Source organism: Lepisma saccharinum, chromosome 14 (assembly GCF_977018435.1).
Source record: "Lepisma saccharinum chromosome 14, izLepSacc3.1, whole genome shotgun sequence".
In the NCBI taxonomy this organism is placed as follows: Eukaryota; Metazoa; Arthropoda; class Insecta; order Zygentoma; family Lepismatidae; genus Lepisma; species Lepisma saccharinum.
Genome location: NC_139242.1, coordinates 47169319 through 47194368, shown reverse-complemented (window position 1 = coordinate 47194368; position 25050 = coordinate 47169319). Strand labels below are relative to the sequence as shown.

The 25050-nt window shown below is 38.0% G+C and overlaps 1 protein-coding gene and 1 long non-coding RNA gene across 2 annotated transcripts; both read right to left on the bottom strand.

Moving 5' to 3' along the window:
- Nucleotides 1–1357: 1357 nt before the first annotated feature.
- Nucleotides 1358–4717, bottom strand: LOC145998526 (uncharacterized). The gene is made up of 2 exons (XR_014443324.1): nt 4611–4717; nt 1358–1766 (listed from the first exon to the last, which is right to left on the bottom strand). It is a non-coding gene; the product is annotated as an uncharacterized LOC145998526 (long non-coding RNA).
- Nucleotides 4718–10964: 6247 nt separating this feature from the next.
- LOC145998525 (uncharacterized) lies at nt 10965–13965 on the bottom strand. Its single transcript, XM_083134952.1, has 2 exons — nt 13795–13965; nt 10965–12132 (listed from the first exon to the last, which is right to left on the bottom strand). Exons 1-2 carry the CDS (start codon nt 13795–13797, stop codon nt 11701–11703), a joined length of 435 nt encoding a protein of 144 aa, XP_082991078.1. The 5' UTR covers nt 13798–13965; the 3' UTR covers nt 10965–11700.
- Between the last annotated feature and the right edge of the window lie 11085 nt (nt 13966–25050).

Genomic DNA, 25050 nt, shown 5'->3' with positions numbered 1-25050 from the left:
AAGACAAACCGAAGATCTACGGAGAATGCCGAATGCTCCCTTTCCCTTTGCCCTTTGCCGTAGGTGAGCAACACGGACACTAATGGTCGTCTGCTGGCTACCTAGGACCACGACGACACACGTCTCACGATTTTTACATCAGCACATAGAAGTAGATGTACGACTACATAAGAATACTTTGAATGAAACTGTAAAAATAAATTGACAACATAAACACAGTTAATACTTCTACTTTGTAAGGTAATGACTCATTCCTTTCATTCCGTGGAATAACCGCCCATGCTATCAAGGGAAAGTAAACTTTGCCCCCCAGTTTTGGAACCCAATCGCCGCCACTGGCTGGAACCATGATTTCTTGTAAATCTATAAACTTTCTGTTGTCGCAGTGAAAAATTTAAGCATTAATTGTTTCATTACGGGAGAAAAATACCTTTAAGTAAGAATTCTAGAAATAAACTAACGAAAAGTCGTCGTACTGTAGCACTTTTGAGGGTAGAGCCTACAATTCAAATTCTAGGTAAACAGGTAACTAGGATATCAGGTCCCATTGTCATTATCATCTAGCTTTGTAGACTGGAGTTCATTTTCTCCGGGGATCGAGCTATGGACGAATAGTATTCAAAGGTCGCCGTTAGCCAAACGGCTAATTAAATTCAGAATTCATTAACCCAAAAAGAGGCTACACAAGTATTTACATTCCGCTCTTGCATCAACTTCAGTTGCAGCCTAAATTTAAAATTACTATATCCTACCTTAGTTTTAACTTCATACCACCACATCCTTTTCTCATCAGTCATCATATGATTCATAGTAGAGCAGTAAATCCTGATACGTCATCCGCTGAGAATTTCTTGTTATATAAGTTTGCAGATAACCAACAGAGGTCAGGACAGCCGTGGAGTTTAAATTCATGTCGAAGCGGAGAAAGTTCGAAGGACATGGGAAACTTCTGCGATTCACAAAGAATATTTTAACAAAGCGAAACAAGGATGTGAAGAGCCCTATGTATGTCGTGTGAACTCGCTTTATGTTTTGATCTTTAAACTTAATACACAGAAAGTGTCTTTTGTCAGAAATGAATAAGTAGTGATGGATGTTTAAAGAAATGTGTACCTAGAAAATGGTTTCTGGTTGGCTTTTACAACTCTTATCTCCCCTCATGATGTTGTTAAGTAGGAGACGATTTTCACGGAACCTGTTTCCATTATCCGTTCCACCCCTATTTTGGCAGTGGACTCATCGAGTCAGCGCATTCGCATTACTTCAGTTTCGACTAACGTGCACGGAGGAAGGAAGCGGGTAAAAATAAGTTCTGCTCTTGGCAGAATCAATGTTAAACGACTGGATAATAAACAAATAACAATAAACAAAATTTATTGAAGCATTTTCAAACTCCAGTGCTTGGTGAACCAAAGAAACATTTGCCGAAAGTCTTAACAGAATGCTTGAATACGTTTAACTTCGGAAACTGTCAACAGATGGCGTTAATAGTTGTCGTGCGCTATTGGCAGGAACGGGGTGAAGAGCGGGAAAGATGCTTTGAGAGCTTCGGGGGACACGCCAGCCGCTGGGGCTGCTGCGAGGAGCGCTTTCTTCAGGAAGTAGTCCTTGTTCTTGCTAACAACGAATGGTTTGCCGGTCGCTTCCTTCAGCTTGGAGATCTCTTCAGCTTCAGTCTTTGGTACGATGGGGGTGTTTGGGTCCTTCTCTGTTTTCACAGGGGAAGCGGTAGCCAATGCCCAAATCACAAGTGTTAGTAGGAATACCTGAAAGAACAGACATAATAAGGAGTTGCATTTAGCCTATTCTTACTTGCTAATCTGTTCCGTTACTATTTATTTTTAGAATCACATAGACCCAGATAATAAAAATTGCTTGTGCAGTCACGGACACTTCTGTTATCATTCGTTATTAAGATTTGCTGATTTCTACTTTCGGAACGAAACGTTAAAACTGAGAAAGAGAGAGAAACGTGAGAGAGATAAGAAAATAGACCGAGATAGTAAGTAAGAGAAGCAAAAGATAGAAGCTGAAGGTTTCCACAGTAACATTTAATATATTTCGTATTAGTAGGAGGTAAGTTAATTCATGCTGTTTTTTTCTATTTCTGCAAATTGTATTATCATTGTACGTGTCTTGTTACCGTCAGCATTAGATCCGTACAAAGAATGCCCTACTTGACTTGACTTTGCCTCTTAACCATATACTGCTATTTTGATGTGAGACCGGCGAATAAAGAAGAGTTCTTTCCTATAACGCTGCGCATTCACCTATTTCTTCAGAATCTTATTAACCCCTTCATGTTAGAAAATTAGTAGTATTTTCAGTGCATATTGGTTTAAGCTAACGATTCTTGGAGACATTTTTTATTAAGTACGAAGCAATAGTGGGGGGGGGGGGAGTACGGTTGGCTGGTAGGCTGGAAACTATGTTCAGTAGCCTATATCGAATGTAACTTCGTGTCTCCATAACTGATCATGCTGTATTTCATGGTACTGAATAGCAGCAAGAATTCTGAAACTCGGTTTCGACTGGAAAATACTATTCATCTGTGTAAGCATCTCAACACGTTCCAGTTTTTTTTCTTACTTTTCAAATCCCTCTACACAGAGCGAGGCTGTCCGCTTCCAAAATCCTTTTTCAGAACTCCAAAGTCACCAAAACACATAAAAGGTAACTGCCCATCGGCTCATGTATAGAATATACTTTGTATATACAGTAAAAACTGCATAACCCGGAACCTCTATAAGAAGGAAACCTGTAAATACGGAAAAAAAGTCCCCAGAATGGACCGATTTTATACCTGAAAATGACCTGCTTAAGGCGGAAACCTCCTTAACGCGGAAACGGAACACCATTTAAAGACCAACGAGATGTTTTTATTCTCAGTAAGACGGAAATTTCTTCCTTTATTTTTTCGCTCGCAAGAAAAAAATGCAATACTGTAAGTGGAACACGCCTCTGTTGCCACTCGCTTATCGATAACATTGTCGATATGAAAGAATGCGCTACAATACTCATAGCTGTTACGATTCCGTTTCTTTCTTTCATCTCTTACCCTCTTTCTCCACCTTTCTTTGTCTATTTCTCCTCTGTTCTTTCGTCATCTATCTATTTTCTTGTTATCTCTCCTTGTTTCTTTCTTTTTTCTTCACTTTTATCTCAATATTTCTTCACCTCTCTTATTCCGTCTTTCAATCTTTCTCTTTCCCTCTATGCACATCGCGCTACGACGCCAGGGGTCCCGGGTTCGAAAAGATACATAAGTACGTGCTGTACGTTCTTACAATACTGTAAAAATTGTACCAACGTATTGTGTAGTTACATAATTGTAATCTCTGCTATGCTTATTGCGACTTTGTCGCATTTTTATTCATGTACGTACATGCATTAGTACTCTACATTATAAGTAATGCGAAATGTAAATCTGTCTTTCCATTATTTCCTGCAGCGCTCTATACTGTATTTAAAGTCAACCCTGTATAAGAAGGAAAACTGTTAAAACGGAAAATTTTGCTCGGAACCATCATGTTCCGGGATAAACAGGTTTTACTGTATATATTCATTCATTGTAAAGGAAATTTGAAAAGCATTTTAGTTCTGAATATGAAAATAGCACACGGAGCAAACTTTGAAAACCACCGGTATTTAAAGGAGAATTCCCTCTGTCGCTGCTAATTTTCCGCTCTTGGCGGGGCAAGGAATTACATAAAATCCTGATATTCAAGAGTGGAATTTGCCCCACAAGAAATTTTTTAAATAGCACACTGTGGGATTTTTCAGGTGGGACATTTTTCAGCAGGGTCCACACGGTGTCCTCAGAATTGACCAAGCTGCACTGAGATTCCCCACCTTCTAATAAATTGATACCTGAAGCAAACCTGAGGGGGGAGGAGGATAGAGGTCCAAGTTGTGAATGCGTGGGCCTCGATCTCCACACTCCCCTATATGGCTTCGTGGCACGTTGCAGTGTACAGAGGGGTAGTTTAACATACAGTACATGAAAACAAATATATTTCAGGACATTTAATTTAACCATGACCCAGTATGGATGCGATAATAATAAATCTTGAAAACAGAGCACAATCCTGGGTTCTAATCTCGCTGTGGGTATGGGTGTTCTTTGCGAGTGTTCTTTCATCAATTTCATCATATCATCACTCATCCTCATCATTAGCCAAACATGGCAGAAAAGTGACTTACAATAACCTAATTCAATCCATATATACATGTATAGGTATATATGTATAACATTTTTAAATGCATTTAAGGTTAGTGAGGTACTGGTAGCAAACCTGTTAAAATCGAGACGAAAATGAGATAAGCCTCTTCGAAACTTGTTGAGCCCGACCCTGTGACCGAGTGGTTAGCACATCGCGCTGCGACGCCAAGCGTCGCGGGTTCGAATCCCGGTCGGGCTTACTTGTTTGTGAATGTCCATTCATCTATTTCATCATTTCATCACTCATCCCCATCTTCGCAAATTAGCCTAGAGGCACAAAACGCGAAGTAAAATAAACTAAATCACTCAATCAATCGAAACTTGTTGAGGTTGGCGACTGTAAAAGCTATTGTAAAGCGAAAAGTAGTGCAAAGAAGTGTTTACTTACGAATTTCAGCATGGTGAATGAAGACACGCAACTCTCGTGCAGGCGGAAACAGTCACTACTTGGTTATGTGTAAGACAAGCAAAGAGTTGTAGCAAGTCGTAGGGCAATGTGCAAGAAGCGGAATCTCAGTCAAGGCAAGCTGCTGGGAGAGGATGAGGAAATTTCGTGGGAAAATGTCCCCAAGGCTTCGGATCTTTGGTACGATAACGTCTGGTGCGTGCCCATTGTGTGTGGGATGTTTACTGTGACGACAAACTTCCTACGATGTGTCACTATATGGCTTATTACAAAGAATAAGCTTTCTTTTGCAGTAGAAGTCTTAATCATAAGTTATTCATACTTATGAGCTGTAGAAGTTAGTGTAGCTAAAATGTGGTCTTGAATGTAACATAAGTGACACACACGTAGCTTTACAATGAATTAAATTGCAACATTTAAGGAACTTTGTGTACATTTTGCAAGTAATTGGACTTCATATCATAGAAGAAATCACCTAGATACGGACGAGAATTGGCATTCACGTAAATTCCGTAATCCACACCATTCACCAAGAACACCCACGTCGTAAGGTTCGCCCCACAACTATCCATCCAATGACTGACTTGCTCTATTTTTCCCTCTGAGATACCTTGATTCACCTCTTCTGTTATGCATACCAACAATACTTGCCACTTCCCTAACCTTCCTTACACATTTTTTTCTCTTTCCCTCTGTACCACGACCTACCTATCAAAATATGATAAGTAGAACTAGGATTTTTATGACCTATAAATCACCAAAATATGCAAAATAAAATATGCTCTTATGACATAAAATTTTACAAAATATGCACTATAATCTGAAAAATATGCCCTTATAACTGTACTGTTTCATACATCAATATTTAAATGCTGAGATATTTTCACATACTTACATTCTTGCAATGCACAATGAATACTTTCTGTAAATTTTCAAATAAAAATGAAAAAGATTTTGCTGCAGTCCCCCCCCAAAAAAAACAACTCGAATGACCATGGGAGCAAGAACGAATACACTATTGAAATGACAGTACATTTCTTGAAAAAGCGAAAATATGCTGAATATGACCGAAAATACATCAAAATATGCTCTATCACTCAGAAATGGCCAAATATGCCAAAATATGCCCTTACAAAGCACCTTAATTTAATTAGTTTCTTCATAATATGAATTTCTATATGTTTAGAGAACACATTATCCTTAGAAAAAAATATGCTAAGTCATGAATATCCTAGCTTCCTATCAATGTTGCCACTATCTGAGAGCGGAATTTCCCTTTCCCACCAGGCACATATCTAAGATTTCCCAATTTTGCCTTCCAGTAAGCTCGGTGGAAATAAATAAACCTTGATTTTGCAACAAATGCTAAAGAAGTATATATTTATTATTTAGTTTTAGTACTCGGTAAGGTTTTCGGGGAATCCGGACCTCCTGGACTCCCCTAAATACTTCCTTGTTTCCCAGCTACAAAATTTCTCCCTTTATCAATTTCCCCCTTCATTATAGAAATAAATTAAATCTGCAGTCACAAAACAGAATTATTATTAGTAGTAGTAGCTAACTCTTCAAAGTACAGAACTATTGAGATTGGCCGAATAAACGAAAATATATAATATAAACTTAAGATTATTGATATCAAAATGTACACGCTGCGAAAAATATACAAAGTATGTAAATTTTTATAAGAATGGTTACTCGTTAGGTTTAAACTATGCAATAATTTTGAAAATCAAATAATGGGAAGGCATTAATTATTCCTAATCCAAATTATTAGCTATATTATTTTGGTGGGAATAATTTACACGACGAAAGTCTTCGAAGAGATTGAATGTAATATGTGAGCGGATATCTTCAAATACCCCTACAATGTTGATATTCTTCATATCATTTCCCTTTTCACCTAAAATTTTACCTGCAATATGGCAACACTGGTTCCTCTATATCAGCACGACGCCAGGGAAATAGAACAGAATTGGATACTTTTATGTAGGCAGACAATCAGTTAGTTAGCAAACCTGATCAACTACGCTATATGTACCTGTTGGGGGATTGCAGGGAAAGGTTATGTAGTTGTAAGTATTATTCACGAAGTACCTGGACTTGTTCAATGGTGATAGATTCCCGGAAAATGAGTCCTGTTTGTGAATTTTTTTATGTAATCTAGTTAATGGAATGGTAAAGATTTACAATAAAGTTCAGGTTGATGTCGATAAAGTTAACAAGGTTGAGTCCAGGCAAGAATAACAAAAAGGCTTGCTGGTAGTGGGAGAGGCGAGCGAAAAAGATTTAAGCTCCCCCTCCCCTTCTGAAGCATTGTATTTGTGCTCATTACTGTGCTGTTGAATTCCATTTGAGCAAATGTCAGATCGGTTCAGATCCTGTGTAAAGGCATAGAAATTCCGTTGCTTTTGTTTATATATCTGTTTCATCGATTCATCAATCATCATTCCTCTGAGTGGTGATTACACCAGAGAGGTACAAAGGAGACGTAAACTAATCGAAATTTGAAATGCAAATTCAAATGTCAAAACTCCAAAGCGTCATAACTCCCTCCCCAACTCGTCCTGAAGAAGTAATTCAAACATAGTTCTGCGATTTGCCGCATGCTGAAATAGGCGCTTCAATCCATAGAGAGGTTACGTGCTGCCATCTACCGGATTTTCATAACACTACTTGGCCGTTGCAGACTGTTTATTTCACGATGAAAGTACAGCGCTGTAATGAAAGTCAGCAGCTTGTGGGATCTCGCCGATGACGTGGTCGTAACTTGTAAGGATGACGCCTAGTAATCAGGAGGTTACGGGGCTCGTTGGAGGAACATTGTATAGTGGTTTTATCCGTTTCTAAATTTGACTTAGAACGAACTTTGAAACACTTTGTCACATTATAGTTTCTAGAACAAACTTTGAAACACTTTGTCACATTATAGTTTCTAGAACAAACTTTGAAACACTTTGTCACATTATAGTTTCTTCCCATCACAAAATAACGTTAGCCTACTCTTAATAGGCCCGTAGCCAGAATTTTATTTCCCTTATCAGCAGTAGTCATAAAAAGACGAAAAAAGCTGGGTAGACGAATTTCTCAGTATATTACAACTTATTATACGAGATGTTTAATACTTCCAAGGAAGTAAAATTAATTACCATTTTTTTTTGTTTAAATTAGAAATTTGTAGGTTTTCGGGGGAACTTCAGTACCCTAGACGCCCTGGCTACGTGCCTGACTATTAGTGTTACATATAACTTCCATTGTTACTTTTTATTAAGTTACTTTTTATTTACGAAAAAATAAAAAATATATTCTGAGAAAGCTGCATTATTTCACGGGAAATCGGACGTCCTCCTGGAAATTAAATGCTGGTTCAATGGTAAATATATTTACATGTAATTTCATTTCAATTTCAACGACTTCATTAATTAATTATTTAATATACATTTAACTTTATGCTATATGGTGATTTTGGACATGCAACTAGTTGCACGCGTGCCGCAGATTTGTCACTCCTGTGTACAGTGACGTAGTTTCATTTCGGAGATGTTACATGTTTTTATTGTATGAGTAGATTTTTATATCCTGTCACTAAACTGCACAATTGCATTGCACAGTCACCAGCAATAAAGATGTGACATCTATATCCTGACATACCCGCTTTCTTGTAAGGCGTTATGTGTGTTGCCTAACTTTACGGTGGTGGTGGAAGTTCCAATTCAAAATTTGCTATTAAAATCTACTCATCGCCATACAGTTAGAAACATGACTCCTTGTACGGAAGCGAGTATTTCAGGATATAAGTGTCCCATTTTATTGCCGGTGAGTGTACATTACAAAATGAATATGTTACTAGAGCTCTACCAAGGTCAGAAAACCCAGGAAAACTCGTTTTGTTTTCTCCTCTCGCTTCTCATTCGCTTGTGTCCGAGTATAGGTGGGTTTCATGTGACGTCAGAATTCGCGCCGCCGCCATGTTTGCGGAGAAGTTGCTTGTCTGCAAGGAAATACCCACCAACTAGCGTTCGTTACACCTGCGCCAACTGTACGTTTGTTAGTACTGTGCAAAATGTCTGTAACATTGTATAATATTAATGACAATGTTGTGCAATCTGGAAATAGCGGTAATCTTTCATATGTTCAAGCTCTTTGCGCAATCGATAAAGAAAGATATGGAGGAAAGCGAAGTTTTACGGTGCAGATCCATATGAACTGGACGATAACGAAATGAAAAGAGGCCTAAACCTTTGTCCAACTGTAGTTCATTTGTGTTTATTTACTTGACCCACTTACCTAGAATCAATTTGTTTTGTGTTTATTAGTGGTTCGGATTCTGCTTGAAAAATTTACATCCAGTACAGGTTAACTGTAAATTCCAAGGCTCAGTCATTAACAATTAATAACAGTTTGCGTTATCAAACGAAATATATGTAATCAAGTACAAACGAACAATTATCAAGATGAATTTAACTTTGAATGTTATATCATTTCTATCACCAAACTTATCGGAAGTATCAGCACCTTTCTACGAAGACACTATTGTAAGTATGATTAAACACACCAGTTCGATCCATTTGTACTAAAAATCACAGAGAAATGTGACATATGAAATTACCTGAGAGGAAATGTTCACAGCACACTCTGTAATGTTTGCTTTGTTCATTAATGTTGGCACGATATATTCTCGCCAACCAGATGACGCGACATCTTCTGATCAACAGTTGAAGCGTTCCACCGCAAAACGCTGTATGGCACATTTCAGTGATTGCGAGAACATCGGATAAAACCTGTTGTATGTTACTGTACTACAATAGAAAAAACTAAAAACTTATGCAAGCACAGTATCAATATTTGAGCAACATCGGACCTTATGACTGGCCAGCTTGTAGCCCGTAGTCGCAGGGCTGCAACATGATTCCACTGGTAACTCAGCACATTCCCAAAAGTGCCATACAGCGTTATTCGGTGGAATGCTTCAGTTATCGAGTCCTTGAAGCCTTGAAGCGCACCTTTTGTTCTTTCTCCAAACATTCGAGGATAAATGTGAGTTTCTCATAAACAACCAAAAAACTACACAGTACCATCGTAAACAAGGTTGAAATCTCCCGCCCGCCAGCTTGAATTGCGTATGTTTACAAGAACCGGCCTCAATCATGGCTGCTCGATCCCACAATGCAACAGTTTATGACGTAGGTGAAACACACCTATTGTGTTGCCCCGTGTGTTTTACTTCGCTCATGCTTCGCTGTCCAAAAAAAAATAATTAAAAATATCAACGTTAACTGTTACGTCTCTACCTTTACTGTGTAAGGTTTTTATCTTCATGATAATAAAAAACACGGTGACGAAGATGTGTTGAAGAGTGCCGCACATGTTAGCCACGCAAGGGCAGGATTCCATGCAAGCAGCTGATTGCATCGCCCACTCGCCCTTCGCTCTCTTACGGTCGAAATTTTGATGACAGCGCCAGAGGTTTGAGACTTAACTAACTATACTCATCTTAAAGTGAGTAAGTATGAATGTGTGCCCCAATGTTTCTATACTTTTTGTGTCTCTATCTCACGCCCAATACATCCTAACAGATTACCACATGGTAAAGCGTTATTGGTCACTCCAAACCACACGTTTTCAGAAGTTCAGTGGCGTCGTTCTTTACACCACTGCAGGCGACGCTTAGCAGCAATGGTGTTTGGCTTGTAGGCGGGTGCTCGACCTTGGAACCCCATTTGTTTTAATTCTCGCCGTACAGCCACGGTGCTCGCTGAACAACCTGTAGTTCTGCGGAACTCCTGAGTGATGTTTTCACACGATGACTGGTGATATTCGCGAACCACTTTCTTCAATGCATGGCAGTCCCTTTCTGCCTTTACACGTGACCTACCCGATCGTGGTTTTGTTGTGGTTGTGCCTTGACGTTTCTGATTTTCAATCACGTCACTCACATTTGACATGGGCAAATTGAGAAGGACTGAAATGTCTGTGATGGCAACCGATAACTAGACAACTTTGAAAGTCATGAGCTCCTTGCTTACCCATTCTTACAGCTCCGTGCTCCTTTTATATCTGTTGGTCAGACCATAGTGACCTCTAGACGTTAGGTTACGAATTAGAGATAATTGTCCAGATACTTTTGATCAGATAGTGTATACGACAATTTCTTCGAGATTTGTACAAGTATTAGTAAGAACAATAGTGTGTCTATTTTTATTGTTTATTGGACAACATGCGCATACAGTACACATTACATTTAACACAATACATTCTATACATTAAATATTCTAGGATATAAATTACGAGCATTCTGCTACATGTTCAAGTTTTTTATCGCACTTGACATATGCGCATTGTTGACCTTTTAGTGCATAGAACTAAACTTAAAATTTAACTAAGCTCTAATTAGAATAAAATTACACTGGAGAAAATTAAATTTTTGGTAGTCATGAATTTTTGTATGCATTCCGTTAGTGCTTATTGAGACTACACACATGATTATAGTAAAAATTATCACGAGCGAACGTTACAAAATATAGCCACCTTTGTAATGTGTTTCTAAGACTTGTTAACCCTTCAACACAGATAATATTTCAGAGTAATAACGAAGTTTTAGGAGCATACTAGACATGAATGTGATTATTTGCTCCATTTTTATGATTTTATAAATGTATTTACACTTAATGTGAAGAGAAACAGAAATATATTTTTAAAATATTTTAAAAAGCTTAGTCATTTTTGTAACTCTTTTTTGATTGTTATTTTCTAATTTTTTTGTGCAATTTTCTTCTTTTTCGTCCTGACAAAAAAAGTTTATAATATTCGGATATGTTGAACCTGCTATCTATTAGAATGAAGTGGAATTACATAAGTGTGTTTTGTACGGTTTGTCGTTAGATGTCTCTGTCATCTGTCCACGTAGTTGGTCCGTAAAGAGTAGCATGTCTTTCGCCGTATAGCATTTGCATTGCGTAGAGTAAGGTGATAAAATATTGTGTTTCTGAACACCAAAGATAACTACGTATCTATCAAGATCTTAGAATAATGAGACAAAGAAATTCAAGCGACTTGACCACTAGACATGTCAGCCCTATTTTCCCAGAATGTGGCCCCCAGCAAGACCTGTGGACACGTGGCTAGAAACAACGCTCTTTCCGACACCAACGCCACCTAAACCTACGGGGTAGCCATAACCAAGGCCGCCACCTCCAACAAAATGCTGCGAAGTCTGGACCGACTTCACTGCGTGTCCACCGCCGACTGGAAGGATCGGTGGGTGCAAGCCTGGGCCCACGATGGGCCCTCCAACGACTCCACCTGCTTGAGAAGTGGTCACCTTGGTTCCAACGTTTTGGCTAACGATGCCGCCTCCGAAACCCAGGCCTCCGACGCCCCCTGACGTCACGTGATGGGACTGCTCGACTGAGATTCCGTGTCCTCCTGCAGCGACACCTGGGTAGAATATGGGAGCGGGCGATGCCGTTGTTAGGGCGAATAGGGCGACGAGAAGTATTATGGCCATCTGAAAAGTAATCAAGAAATGTTAGCTGTAAATTTGGACCACATGAAAGGCTAAAACACTGTATACATTATTTCAATGTCTCATCCCCCTCCAGGCCTCCCCGATGGCGCAGTGGCAGCGTCATCGCCATTTAATCAAGGGGTCCCGCGTTCAATACCCGGTGGAGGCACATAGTGGGTCGGATCCCGCTTTAAACTGTAGGTACAGTCCCGATTAGCCATTCTGTGCATAAAGTGGACTTAAAACAACAATAATTCAATCTCATTTTCCCACATATATTTTTTTGTTGCTGTTTCACCCTTATTACCTTATCTTTTCTACAGACTGCGGCTGTTGTTCATAAGGCATAACCTCTCGCGCCAAAACATCACTCCACTAGAAAACGCGCCAACATTATACTACGAGTGCAAGAACCCAAAAGTCCCCGCCCTCCCAACGGTTCTTTCCCCCCACCTAACCCTCAGAGTAGGAGAGACTTATTACCTGACCTATATCTCAGTAACTAATGGTCACATGCAGATAAGACTGTTTTAGTTTTGATCCTCATTAGATGGGTTACAGAATAGCTTTTGTTTGACTTTCGCTAGTCAGTGGTTTTTTCCATAAGAAAACCGGTGACCGTAGCCTACGTTGTAAGCAACTGAAAGAATGAGTGTGCTCCGAACTTTTAATGCTGTTTAATCGTTCGACGATGATTTAATCTGCGGTAAAGTTTGCCAAAGTAAATGTGTGATTAAATACTTGATGGTAAAATCGTTTACTTCAAAAAATTCCAGGCAAAATTAACATAATTTCAAGGGAGATCCCAGTGAGATTCTACCGCAAGTGTAAAAATTAGTTAGTCTCGTGGTTGCAATTCCAGCAACAAATGCCTCTCGTGAAAGGTTATTTTCAACTTTAAAGATTAAGAACTATTTGTGTTATTTGCAAACAGAAATTAGAATATCTGAAGTCATTGCTGTCCACTAAAAAGGCGTTGCTTTGATGCTTAAAAAAGAGCCCAATTTCCATGATAAAGTGAGTGAGTTGTTTGCCAATTAGCCTAGGAGAATAGAACTCTTGCACAGTCGCGGACACTTCTGGCTTGTAACAATCTCAATGACTTTGAATGGGATCGTTACATCTCAGAATGTCCGTGACTGTACAAATATTAACAGGAATATCCCCTAAAGAATGAATCTTAATGTTCGAATGGCTCAAGTTCATTTAGTGTTTCAAATTTCGTGATAATAGTGTAAAGTTATTTATGAAAGACCCAGCGAATCACCAAACTGAGAAAATGATCATACATAGCACATGTCATTATCCTTACGTGACTGTGATTGTGAAAGGATTACATGCTCCGACTGTACAGTCTATTGCTCTATTTTCAGTGTATAATGATAATGATTCTATACTATTACACACGCAATGAAGAACAGTTGTGAAATTCATTCCTATTGAACTGGTTATAGACTAGTAGTTGAAGTTTCTGATAGAGGGTTCCTATCACTAGGATTGCTTATAGTTTTAGAACGTCAAGCCAGACCATTGCTTTCAATACAACTTGAGGAAAATCTAGAATAAATTAATATATCGTCCTGCACCCTTGAAACGTATTCTGACTAGATAGTATTCAAACTTCCGTCCAAAAACACTGAAAAAAGTCCACAGTTAACTTACCATATTGTACGAGTAGTGAGTTGGTGGTTCTTCAATGGACTCCAACAATGTTTGTGTGTGCTTGTAGTGGTTGGAAGCTCCCTTTATATATTGATACGTGACGTTACCATTTTTCAGGGTTAGCCGAACAATTAATATCGCTTTCTCAAAGGAAGTTCCTACAGGCGTAACGATTCCCACACACGCGCCACTACATGTTAATGTGAATCACTCAAGTAACGGTTTCATCTTCAAGTTAATTGTTGATTATGTTGTTGCTATTGTTGCGCAACAATCGTTTGGCATTATGTAAGATGCATGGTGTTCTTTGCTTTTGGATTTTTTTTATTTTCATATGATATGTACCAATGTCCCAAATATGAAAAGTAAGAGAAACATTTATCAAAACATTAATTAAATTAAAAACGTCACTCACAATACAATCTCCAGTCTTTTCGCAGAACCGTCAACATTTTCAAATAAGAACAGTAAAGAACTCGGGAAAAACCAAAGTGGTAAATGCAACCCCCTTAAAATCATCTATTGATTACCAGTTTTGTCTTTGAAGAACTTTTAAAATGAATGTTAGAAATGGTAACTACGAAATATTTTATTGTATATTCTGCCCCTTCCCTTCCTAGAATGCAGCTATGTATTTTGTTTTGTGTGGCCGCGGTGGCTCAGTCTGTCGACCTCCGTGGCGAAGTGGTTAGCAGAGCGCGCTACAACGCCAGGGGTTCTGGGTTCGAGTCCCGGGTAAGGCATGGGTATTTGTGTTTGTCCTGATGAAAAGAAACTGAGAAACTGTAAGAATTGAAAAATGTAAAAAGTGAAATAAGTGTGAATGGTGGGGGATACCTCCGTGTAGGGGGTATTTCCTTTTGAAAAAAAAAAAAAAGTCGGTAACGCGTCTGACTGCCATGCTAAAGGTCCTGGGTTCGATCCTCGGCCGGTTCAAATCCGGGAACTTTTCTAACGATGGAAGCGGCCACGGCGCCCACCCAGCGTCGAATAACATGGATACCTGGGGGAAACCCTGGGGGGTGAAGGCGGTCAGGGGCGTGATGCTGATCACATCACCCCCACTCACGACCGGATCAAGAAAGTGTGGGCCGTTACCCCCACACCCCCTATACGCCTTCATGGCGTAGTGCTATGCACAGGGGAGCACTTTACTTTTTTACTTTTTTGCTTTGCTTTGCTTTATTGGCAACTATGCAATATCTACTATTAGAGTTCCAGCCTCCTCCAAAAGTATCTTGTGCGCTAGTGGATGAACTTAGTTATAAGAAAATTAAAAGTAGAGTTACATAAAAGAAGAAGAGAGTAATGAATGTCAATATAAAATTAATCTATATATATATAATATAGAACAATCGTAAATAAAGGGAACGTGTCTAAGAATTGCAGGGAGGAAGATTTAAAGGAATATAAATGAGCATTTGACTGCATTTAATTTAATTTTAAATGAAAGCCTTATTTTCTAAATTATATAACATAAATTTATAAACAAGTTTTCTTTCCGAAAGAAGATTTTGTAATGTTTTTAGTTGAGCTTGGGCATAGGAAAGCGAACTTTCATCATCCTAGTCCCCTGCGGTGATAGTAAGAGGTGACATTTGAAGTGTGCCCAACCTCCGTGGCGGAGTGAACCAGGCCTACATTTTTGCTGGTTAACTAGGTTCTGCAGCCTGAATCCACTGCCAGTACAATTCTCTAAGTATTTTTTTCCTTTGTTCTGTGACGTCCTTTCTTCATCCATCTCCTCGTATCACATTTCATCCCTAGGTCGCGATTAGACAAAAATGGCAGAAAAGCCACGTAAAATAAACAATGCCAACCCCCGCCCCAGTATAATCCAATGTTAAGGCTTCAAACATGGCACGAACCGGTTATGATGTCTAACTGGAAATAGACACATATTCTAAAATGTAAAGGCTCTAAATTGGGAATATAAATTATCTTTATTTATTATTACTGCTACTTAAAAATAGTCCTAAAGAAAATAATTTTATTTCTCGTAAATCTGCTAGGCTAAAAATTCAATCAACCCAGTAAATATCTAGTCCTAAAACTATTTAGCTTTTGAAAGCGTTTAAGACTTAATAAAAATTTCAAAGAAATGTAAAGCAACCAATGGTCTTCCATGATCAATGTTATCACAAAGATGAACATGTAATCATTTTCACGCATGTTGGTTGTTGGTTATGTTTGTTAAATTAAGGTTATGAAAACCATTCGGTGTGTTTAATGGCGTATAGACACTTGTGAAATCATACGTATTACATTTGCCTTGATTTTAATTACATGGAAAAAATTTCCCTGACCTAGGTTTTTTCCACTGTGTTGTAACAGATCATGGAATTTCTTCCTGAATTATCTGCAATAAGGATTTTTACTTGGTTGTCTTGAATCTGGTTCCCACGAATAGAATATTAAATATTTTAGTTTGCAAGAAATGTGAAGAATCAAATTACCGTTACTGACTTGAATTAACTCTATGCTACTCTTCCATCTAATTTGTACAACCAGAGGCAAAAGTGAGTTTGGGTGTGTTATATGTATGTATGTATGTATTTGTATGTATGTATGTATGTATATATATATATATATATATATATATATATATATATATATATATATATATATATATATATATATATATACACACACACACATGAGAGGAATGGGATTGTGTGGGACAGGGTATAGACGTTGCAGTTCATGCAATATCATAGACCCTTGTATTTACTCTGAGCACTCACAGACCGTTTTGAACACATTGTCCGGTTGTAGACTTTGATTAACTTCATATCCACTAATGTACAGTGTCTCTCAAAAGTTTTAGGACAACGACATTTTAAACTAGGCAACCCAATTTACACAAGCCGTTGGTGGGTTGCGTGCAGAGTTAGGCTCAATTTCAGGGTTGCCACATGCACAATAGATATTTATAAAATACGCGAAAGAAATATAAACAAGTATTATTGTATAAAATTATTTAAAATATCACTATTATATCGCAAACGACAAAATTCTTTCTGAAAAAAAAATAGGTTTTCTAGTATTTCATCGCTGATGAGTCTACAGTAAGGAAAAGAGGTGAGAGGAAACGAAAGGTTACAAAAGAGAGGAGAAAGAGAAAGCGAAAGGAGAAGAGGAAAAGTAGAGGAGAGAAGAAAGATAGGATAGACGAGGAGAGGAGATGTAGTGAGGAGAATGGAAAAAGATTCGAGGAGAGATGAGGAAAAAAGAACAAAGAAGAGAAAAGAGGAGGAAAACGAGAGGAGAGGAGAGGAGGAGACGAGAAGACGGAAGTGGAGAGTAGAGTAAAGGAGAGAAAAAGAGAAGAACGAAAAAAGAGAAAATAGTGCAGTGGAGTCGGAAATCTAAGACAGGAAAGGAGATAAGAGGAGTGGAGAAGAGTGGGATGGAGATAAGATGCGAGAAAAGTAGGGAATTCGATATGAGATAAAAGCAGAACAGAAAGAGGGGAGAGAAGAAGGAGAAGGAACTGGAGAGAAGAGGTAGTTGCAGAAAATATCGTCTGAGCGTCAAGAATGGATGCATTGGTCAAATTATCGACATGAAACATTCAATAACATTTTGAAATGTATTAGAGAATATATTAGATCGGTGCGAAATGCCTTTTGGCTGAGTTCAGAGCAAATTAAAATCTTCCATGTAAGATCTTTGATTTTACCTGCGATTACACTACTAAAAAAATGAACGTAATTTTTAATATTTATAAGAATTATTCAATTTTTCTCCACTTCTCGGTTCGTTGAAATGGAGATTTTGTAATTCAATATTTCCCCTCCCCCCATCGTTAATTCCAAACTGAATCCTTCCGTTTCACACGGCGTGGACAATGAACACAATGGGATATGTCTAAAACTTACGAAAATTTTCTGCCACCGGAAGGGTTTGAACCTACGACCATCAGATTGACAATCCTGAACGGTAGCCACTACCCTACAAGCTTTAGCTCCTTAGACCAGAGAGAGAGAGACAGACAGACAGACAGATATTACAAAATAGTTCAAATAGTGCAAGCGCCATTAAAAAGTCATGATAATTCTATGTTGCGTACTTAGAATTATTCATACGATAAAGAACATGTCTAATTGTGAGTTAACAAAAAAAAAACAATAATAAAGAGACATTTTCGGATCACGATTGCAGTTCGAAAAAGTCGGGACAGGAATTGAAAGTAACGCACTGTCCTGACTAAATCGGTGAATCGGACGTCTGGTAGCCTTGCATCAATGATTATAAAACTAAAACCACCCAATATTGCAGCTTGAAGACTTTTGGCCAAGAAACAGATTCATTTATACAAAAGCAAAATTGAAATTTTTACACATCCTTGCATCCTTGCATTGAACTCAAGTGGGAAAAGGGGTAAAATTAGCATGTCCTGAATTGCCACACATATAAATAGTTATTTCATTAATATTTGCCAATGTCTTTGAAGCAGTACACAATTATCGTTAGAGTATCACAATCCATGATCTTATATATAAAAATATCCCGTTGAACGTGTGTCAATTCATTTATTTGTTTCTTTTTTTTATAAATTCCATATGCAGAACAATGTAGCTACTATATACTGCTATTACAAATAATGTTACCATGCTCTTGTTTAATGGAAGGGATTCTTTTTTAAGGAACATCTAGTATGGAGGATCGAACGTGGGACCGCAATGCTTTCAAGAACTCTAACCAATACACTACGCCGTTTGTTTTCTTGGAGCTACTGTTCCTAATTATTCTTTCGCCTCAATATTGTAAACGTTATCTGCAAAAAAGAAGTTAAATACTCAGATATAGCTCTGTACTTCTAGAATTTCTTTATACACATGCATTTGAAATTTAACTCTGAATTTCTTTCTTCGTATTAGTATATCTAAGCTTGTGAATATATTTTATTTGTAATTTTATAACGATTTCATGAACATCTACGAAATAGTTCCTTATAACTTGGAATATGGTGAATAGATATGAAATGTCTTGAAATTAATTTTCGACCACTAGATTTTGGCAAGGGAATTATGTGTGATCCGTTTCCAGTCATTCATTGCTTAAACAAACGTTTTTAAACTATGTGGAATTTTCATTCTGGGATAAGTTTCTTTACTTGCTACATGTATGCGAACTACACTCTGTCCCACTTATCTCTGGAGCAGGTAAATGAAAACAAGTATCTGAGCAGCGATGAACACGTGAGAGGAATGGGATTGCGTGGAGGGAGGAAAGTCACTGCAGTTACCAGCCTTCCCAGCAGCGTGCACTGATTCGCTCTGTCCACTCGATCCCTTCTCCCCACTTCTCTTCCGCTATGCGCGGCTTTGCTCCAGAGATGCTGGGACAGAATACAGTTAATTGTTTCTCAAAAGGTATCATCTATCTCTGTATGCCACACATTTAATTCTTACTCACATGGAAAAAAAATGTCAATTTGTATTCAGGGGTAGTTTAACAGTTACAAACTATTTTGGCCTTGAAGAGAAGTTTAGTGTAAGTAGGCATTTTGTTTATAAATTTGAAATTGAGGTCGTCTAAGGTTGAAATCCTCATATTTAGGGCTTGAACTCGTCACTTAAGAGGTTGAAGATCGTCCTCTACTTTGTGCGTGACCTTCTTTATTTTTCTATTCATTATTCATCCTCATCGTTGCGATTAGCCAAAGGTAAAATAAGAAAAGTCCTCCTCCGTGACCTCCGACTGCAGGACGGCATGGATTCGAGTCCGCCTATGCTCACTCTCTAGGTTCTCGGCCTGTGTATGGGACCGGTGGCAACCCACCATCGTGAAGAAATTGGGGAGCTACGAGTGAGTAGCGTAACCCGGTCTCGGAAATCTCTTATGGGGCATGTTCCTGGGTAAACAAAAAATAATCGATCAGACAATTCGATTATCGAAGGCGATAAAATAACCTCCGGTTGACCAAGTTGCCAATATAAATAAATGGAATACAGATTGTCTTCGAGGTTACATTGTTAAAAAGGAGCGGATACACGTATTACTATCCCACTAATTATTCAATACGGTTTTTTGTTTGTCAGGAATTATCACTTAAACTATTGCATGTTGAGCTGGTGCCTACCTAGCCGCCTCTGATGAAATCTACCATTCTTCAGATTCTCTTTAAAATTCGACTCTGGTCACTTGTAACGTGCTGGCTGCAGACACTGTGCGTGTGCATCGAAGAACAGTGTTTTGCGATAAGAAGCGGCCTTGAATAGCGTGAGTGAGTCACTTTGATCGCGAGCAAGCTAGACTATCAAGCGTGTCTGCCTTTGAAAACCAAGTCGTTTTTTTCAGTTTCCGAACGCGATTGCTTTGTAGAAGTATATATTCTCTCAAAAGAGCAAGAAAGGAAATTCGACCAATGTTCTCCCGTCGTTTAAAACCAAATATTATCTATTAAACGAAATGTTCACGATTGTCAATAAACGGTTTAACCTATCTGAGCATAAGGTGGATTTAAATAATACATTTAATAGAAAGATTCTCCAAAATTTCTCTTCCACTCTCTACGTAAGGTAGAGGGGAGGGGCCATGTGGGCCATGCTTCCCCCTCGAACTCTAAAATATTTAAATGTGAACCTATAAATAAATAAATACGAAAATAACATCGTCGATTTTTGAAATGAGTAAAAATTTCAATTTTGCTTTTGTATAAATGAATCTGTTCCTTGAGCAAAAGTCTTCAAGCTGCAATATTGGGTGGTTTTAGTTTTATAATCATTGATGCAAGGCTACCAGACGTCCGATTCACCGATTTAGTCAGGACAGTGCGTTACTTTCAATTCCTGTCCCGACTTTTTCGAACTGCAATCGTGATGCGAAAATGTCTCTTTATTATTGTTTTTTTTTTGTTAACTCACAATTAGACATGTTCTTTATCGTATGAATAATTCTAAGTACGCAACATAGAATTATCATGACTTTTTAATGGCGCTTGCACTATTTGAACTATTTTGTAATATCTGTCTGTCTGTCTGTCTCTCTCTCTCTGGTCTACGTCAATGACAGAAATGCAAGCAATATTCTTATTTATTTTTAACCCAATTAAAGGAAAGTGTAAGCATTTAAAAGAAATAAGAAAGATCATCATTGTTGCTCTTCCTTAGAAATTGTTGTTCTTCGAGAAAGAAAAATTAGAAGGATTTAGTCCAGCACCTTAACACAGTGTCCCACGAGTCTCTCTTGACTAACACTGTCAAATGTGAAGTGATTTTATGAATAAAATTTTCCGCCTGTTTACGTATAACGTTGCGCAGATTTGGTAGTTCGCACACGGTGTAATTATTTCGTGTTATCTTACGCAACAGCAAATACATTTCATAAGACTGTTCTGGACACAAGACTTGCATCAGTAAACAAGCATTTTGTCTGTTACAGTATCACAGGAAAAGAACATCGTCCTGTAATGTTCAAGCCTCTAGATATTTTCCATTAATAATGTCTAATCACAATAATAAGTTAGAAGAAATAACTCGCATTTTCACAACTACCAATATTCTCGTTTTTAATCACTTCGAAAATTATTTCTCGAAGAGCGTGGTGTAGTGGTTCTTCTACCTGGTTTAAGGAGCTAAAGCGTGTAGGGTAGTGGCTACCGTTCAGGATTGTCAATCTGATGGTCGTAGGTTCAAACCCTTCCGGTGGCAGAAAATTTTCGTAAGTTTTAGACATATCCCATTGTGTTCATTGTCCACGCCGTGTGAAACGGAAGGATTCAGTTTGGAATTAACGATGGGGGGAGGGGAAATATTGAATTACAAAATCTCCATTTCAACGAACCGAGAAGTGGAGAAAAATTGAATAATTCTTATAAATATTAAAAATTACGTTCATTTTTTTAGTGGTGTAATCGCAGGTAAAATCAAAGATCTTACATGGAAGATTTTAATTTGCTCTGAACTCAGCCAAAAGGCATTTCGCACCGATCTAATATATTCTCCAATACATTTCAAAATGTTATTGAATGTTTCATGTCGATAATTTGACCAATGCATCCATTCTTGACGCTCAGACGATATTTTCTGCAACTACCTCTTCTCTCCAGTTCCTTCTCCTTCTTCTCTCCCCTCTTTCTGTTCTGCTTTTATCTCATATCGCCTTCCCTACTTTTCTCGCATCTTATCTCCATCCCTCTCTTCTCCACTCCTCTTATCTCCTTTCCTGTCTTAGATTTCCGACTCCACTGCACTATTTTCTCTTTTTTCGTTCTTCTCTTTTTCTCTCCTTTACTCTACTCTCCACTTCCGTCTTCTCGTCTCCTCCTCTCCTCTCCTCTCGTTTTCCTCCTCTTTTCTCTTCTTTGTTCTTTTTTCCTCATCTCTCCTCGAATCTTTTTCCATTCTCCTCACTACATCTCCTCTCCTCGTCTATCCTATCTTTCTTCTCTCCTCTACTTTTCCTCTTCTCCTTTCGCTTTCTCTTTCTCCTCTCTTTTGTAACCTTTCGTTTCCTCTCACCTCTTTTCCTTACTGTAGACTCATCAGCGATGAAATACTAGAAAACCTATTTTTTTTTTCCAGAAAGAATTTTGTCGCTTGCGATATAATAGTGATATTTTAAATAATTTTATACAATAATACTTGTTTATATTTCTTTCGCGTATTTTATAAATATCTATTGTGCATGTGGCAACCCTGAAATTGAGCCTAACTCTGCACGCAACCCACCAACGGCTTGTGTAAATTGGGTTGCCTAGTTTAAAATGTCGTTGTCCTAAAACTTTTGAGAGACACTGTACATACTACATTTCTGAAATATCCATATTTGTACAATTACCGTCAGCCACGTTGCTAGATATTGTGGCACCCCCACCTCACCCACATTACCAAGCACCAACAATTTATGTGCACCCTGCAATAATGTCTTCTTACGCTATGGTTTAGCCGGCCCCCGTGGCGGAGTGGTTAGCACATCGAACTACGACGCTAGGTGTCCCGCGTTCAAATCCTGGCCTGGACATGTATGTTTGTGAGTGTCCATTCATCAATTTCATCATATCATCGCTCATCCCCATCTTCGCAAATTAGCCAAAAGTGTCAAAAAAACGAAGTAAAATAAAGCAAATCGTACAATCAATCAATTACGCTGTGGTTTGTGATATATTTGACATGAGGAAACAAAGAAAAATGTATTTAAAAATAATATAGATTTCATTTAAAGATTCGTAGTTTGCATTTATAACATCTTTGGGAAGCAGAAAATACCAGCAGTGTGTTACAAGAATATAAGCATGCTATAAGCAAATGAAACAAAAAAGGTTAAGAATAGTAATTAAACTATACGAGTGTGCAGTAGAACAAATTGTAATTTAAAATTATTCAACTCTGCCTTGAAAAATAACATCGTATACTAAACATTATTCTGAGTACAATTTACAATACATTTATAAACCCGATTGATGTCTCATATAGAGGATATTTAGAATTTAACTTCTTTGCTTTCAATGAAGCAAAAATGTCAATTATCTTATCAAAATTGGCAATTGTTGCAATTTCTTTTTCAATTGACAATATTGAGAAATTGGGTTATTTAATATTGAGGTTAAATTACATTATTTGTTTGATTAGCGGTGGTTGTTATTACAAGAAAAGGAATTTTTGGTATTTAAAATAATGATTGTTATTGGGAGCAGTAAAATATTTTCTACGTGGAAGTTGAAGGTTACTGCAATTAGGAAAATCGTATTGAAAATGGAATTCGACCTGATGATTTTGACTCAAATCCACACTCAACCTATTGGCGATTTGTAATGTTTTATTATTTTTAGCTTCAACAGGGACGTCATATACAGAGTTGAATGGTGTCGTCGATTTTCACGTGGTGACCTCACAAAGAAAGTATCTAGTGGTCACTTCATCACTTGACAGTCTTCAATGGGAACAAGGGTCGATTCTGACTTTGTTATCTTTTTAAGAAAAACATTTTGAAAGGTGTCATCTGTGCAGTCTCCTAGCCTACCCCTCGTTATGAACATGATTAGCGTCAAAAGGGGTTCCAGTTATGAAATATGCCAAGCTTAGACATAGGCAACTTTCAATGCTCTGTAAATATATCTGTTTGCTTACCATGTCAGGATACTCTTGAGGAACTGCAACTGAGGCAGTATGTGTCTCTCAAATTCCTTAAGCTGTTGACATTCTGTGGCATGAAATGCAGAAAGGCACGTGCCAACCTAGATTATGTATGTTGTTGTTTCTATTGAATTATATTGTAAAAGTTGTAACAACGACTATGATTGATTGATTTATTATTAAACTTCTAAGTGCATTAGCCCTCAGGCAATTTAACCCCATCAGATCAAACAGAGCAAAACCGTTTAACCAAAAAGATAGAAATTCAGAATAGGGCTCGTTTGATTTTGATTTAATTTTTGTTATTTGGCGTAGCTTCTCTGCAACTTTTGGCTAATCGCAATGATTTTGATGAGTGATGATATGATTAAGTTGATGAAGGGACACTCACAAAGAACACCCATGCCCAGGACAGGATTTGAACCCGGGACCCCTGTGATAACAACTCCGACACGAGGGGTCGTGATTTGTAAGAAACTACTCGTATCTGAATTGAAAGTTGTATCACGGAGAAGAACTCTTTATCAAGACAACAAATTCCATATAATCTTAGGTCTAAAATATGTACCGTATACCTATGATAATAGATGACACTCTATATGCACAGTGATGTATGTGTTCCGCGTGGAAGATTTTTTGACATTTCAGGGCACCTTTTTCCGATAAGATTATTTCTTTTCCTTACACCTAATTGCTGTGCTAATGAAAATATACACAAGCTCACAATAAGCAGGTTCTTTTTATCATTCTTTGACTTTCTCCGTGGTCTACTGGTTAACATGGTGCCTTACGAAATTACACTTTTTCATTCCTGAGTAGTACAGGTTGATTACTTTCGGAATATCTTTGCTCATACGCATCTACGAAGCGAGTCTAAATTCTGATGTTTCAAACAAAAGTCCCGCCCGCTAGATGGTATTCCGCTGTTGAGCTGCATGCTCAGAAGGGCCACAAGAGTACCTAACTGCGCATCCTTGGGCGCAGCAAGGTTTCCAAGCTATGTGAATCCACAGGCTGTTTGAAACTATGTAAGGTATTGTACCAGGTACCAGGTGTTGTATGTACACGACTATTGAATTGAATTAAGGCAAATAAAGCATCAGTAACACAAAATGACCTTGATATAAAAATGTTGAAATGAGAGTGACGTGTAGAGTTCCTTGTTAAGATGCGC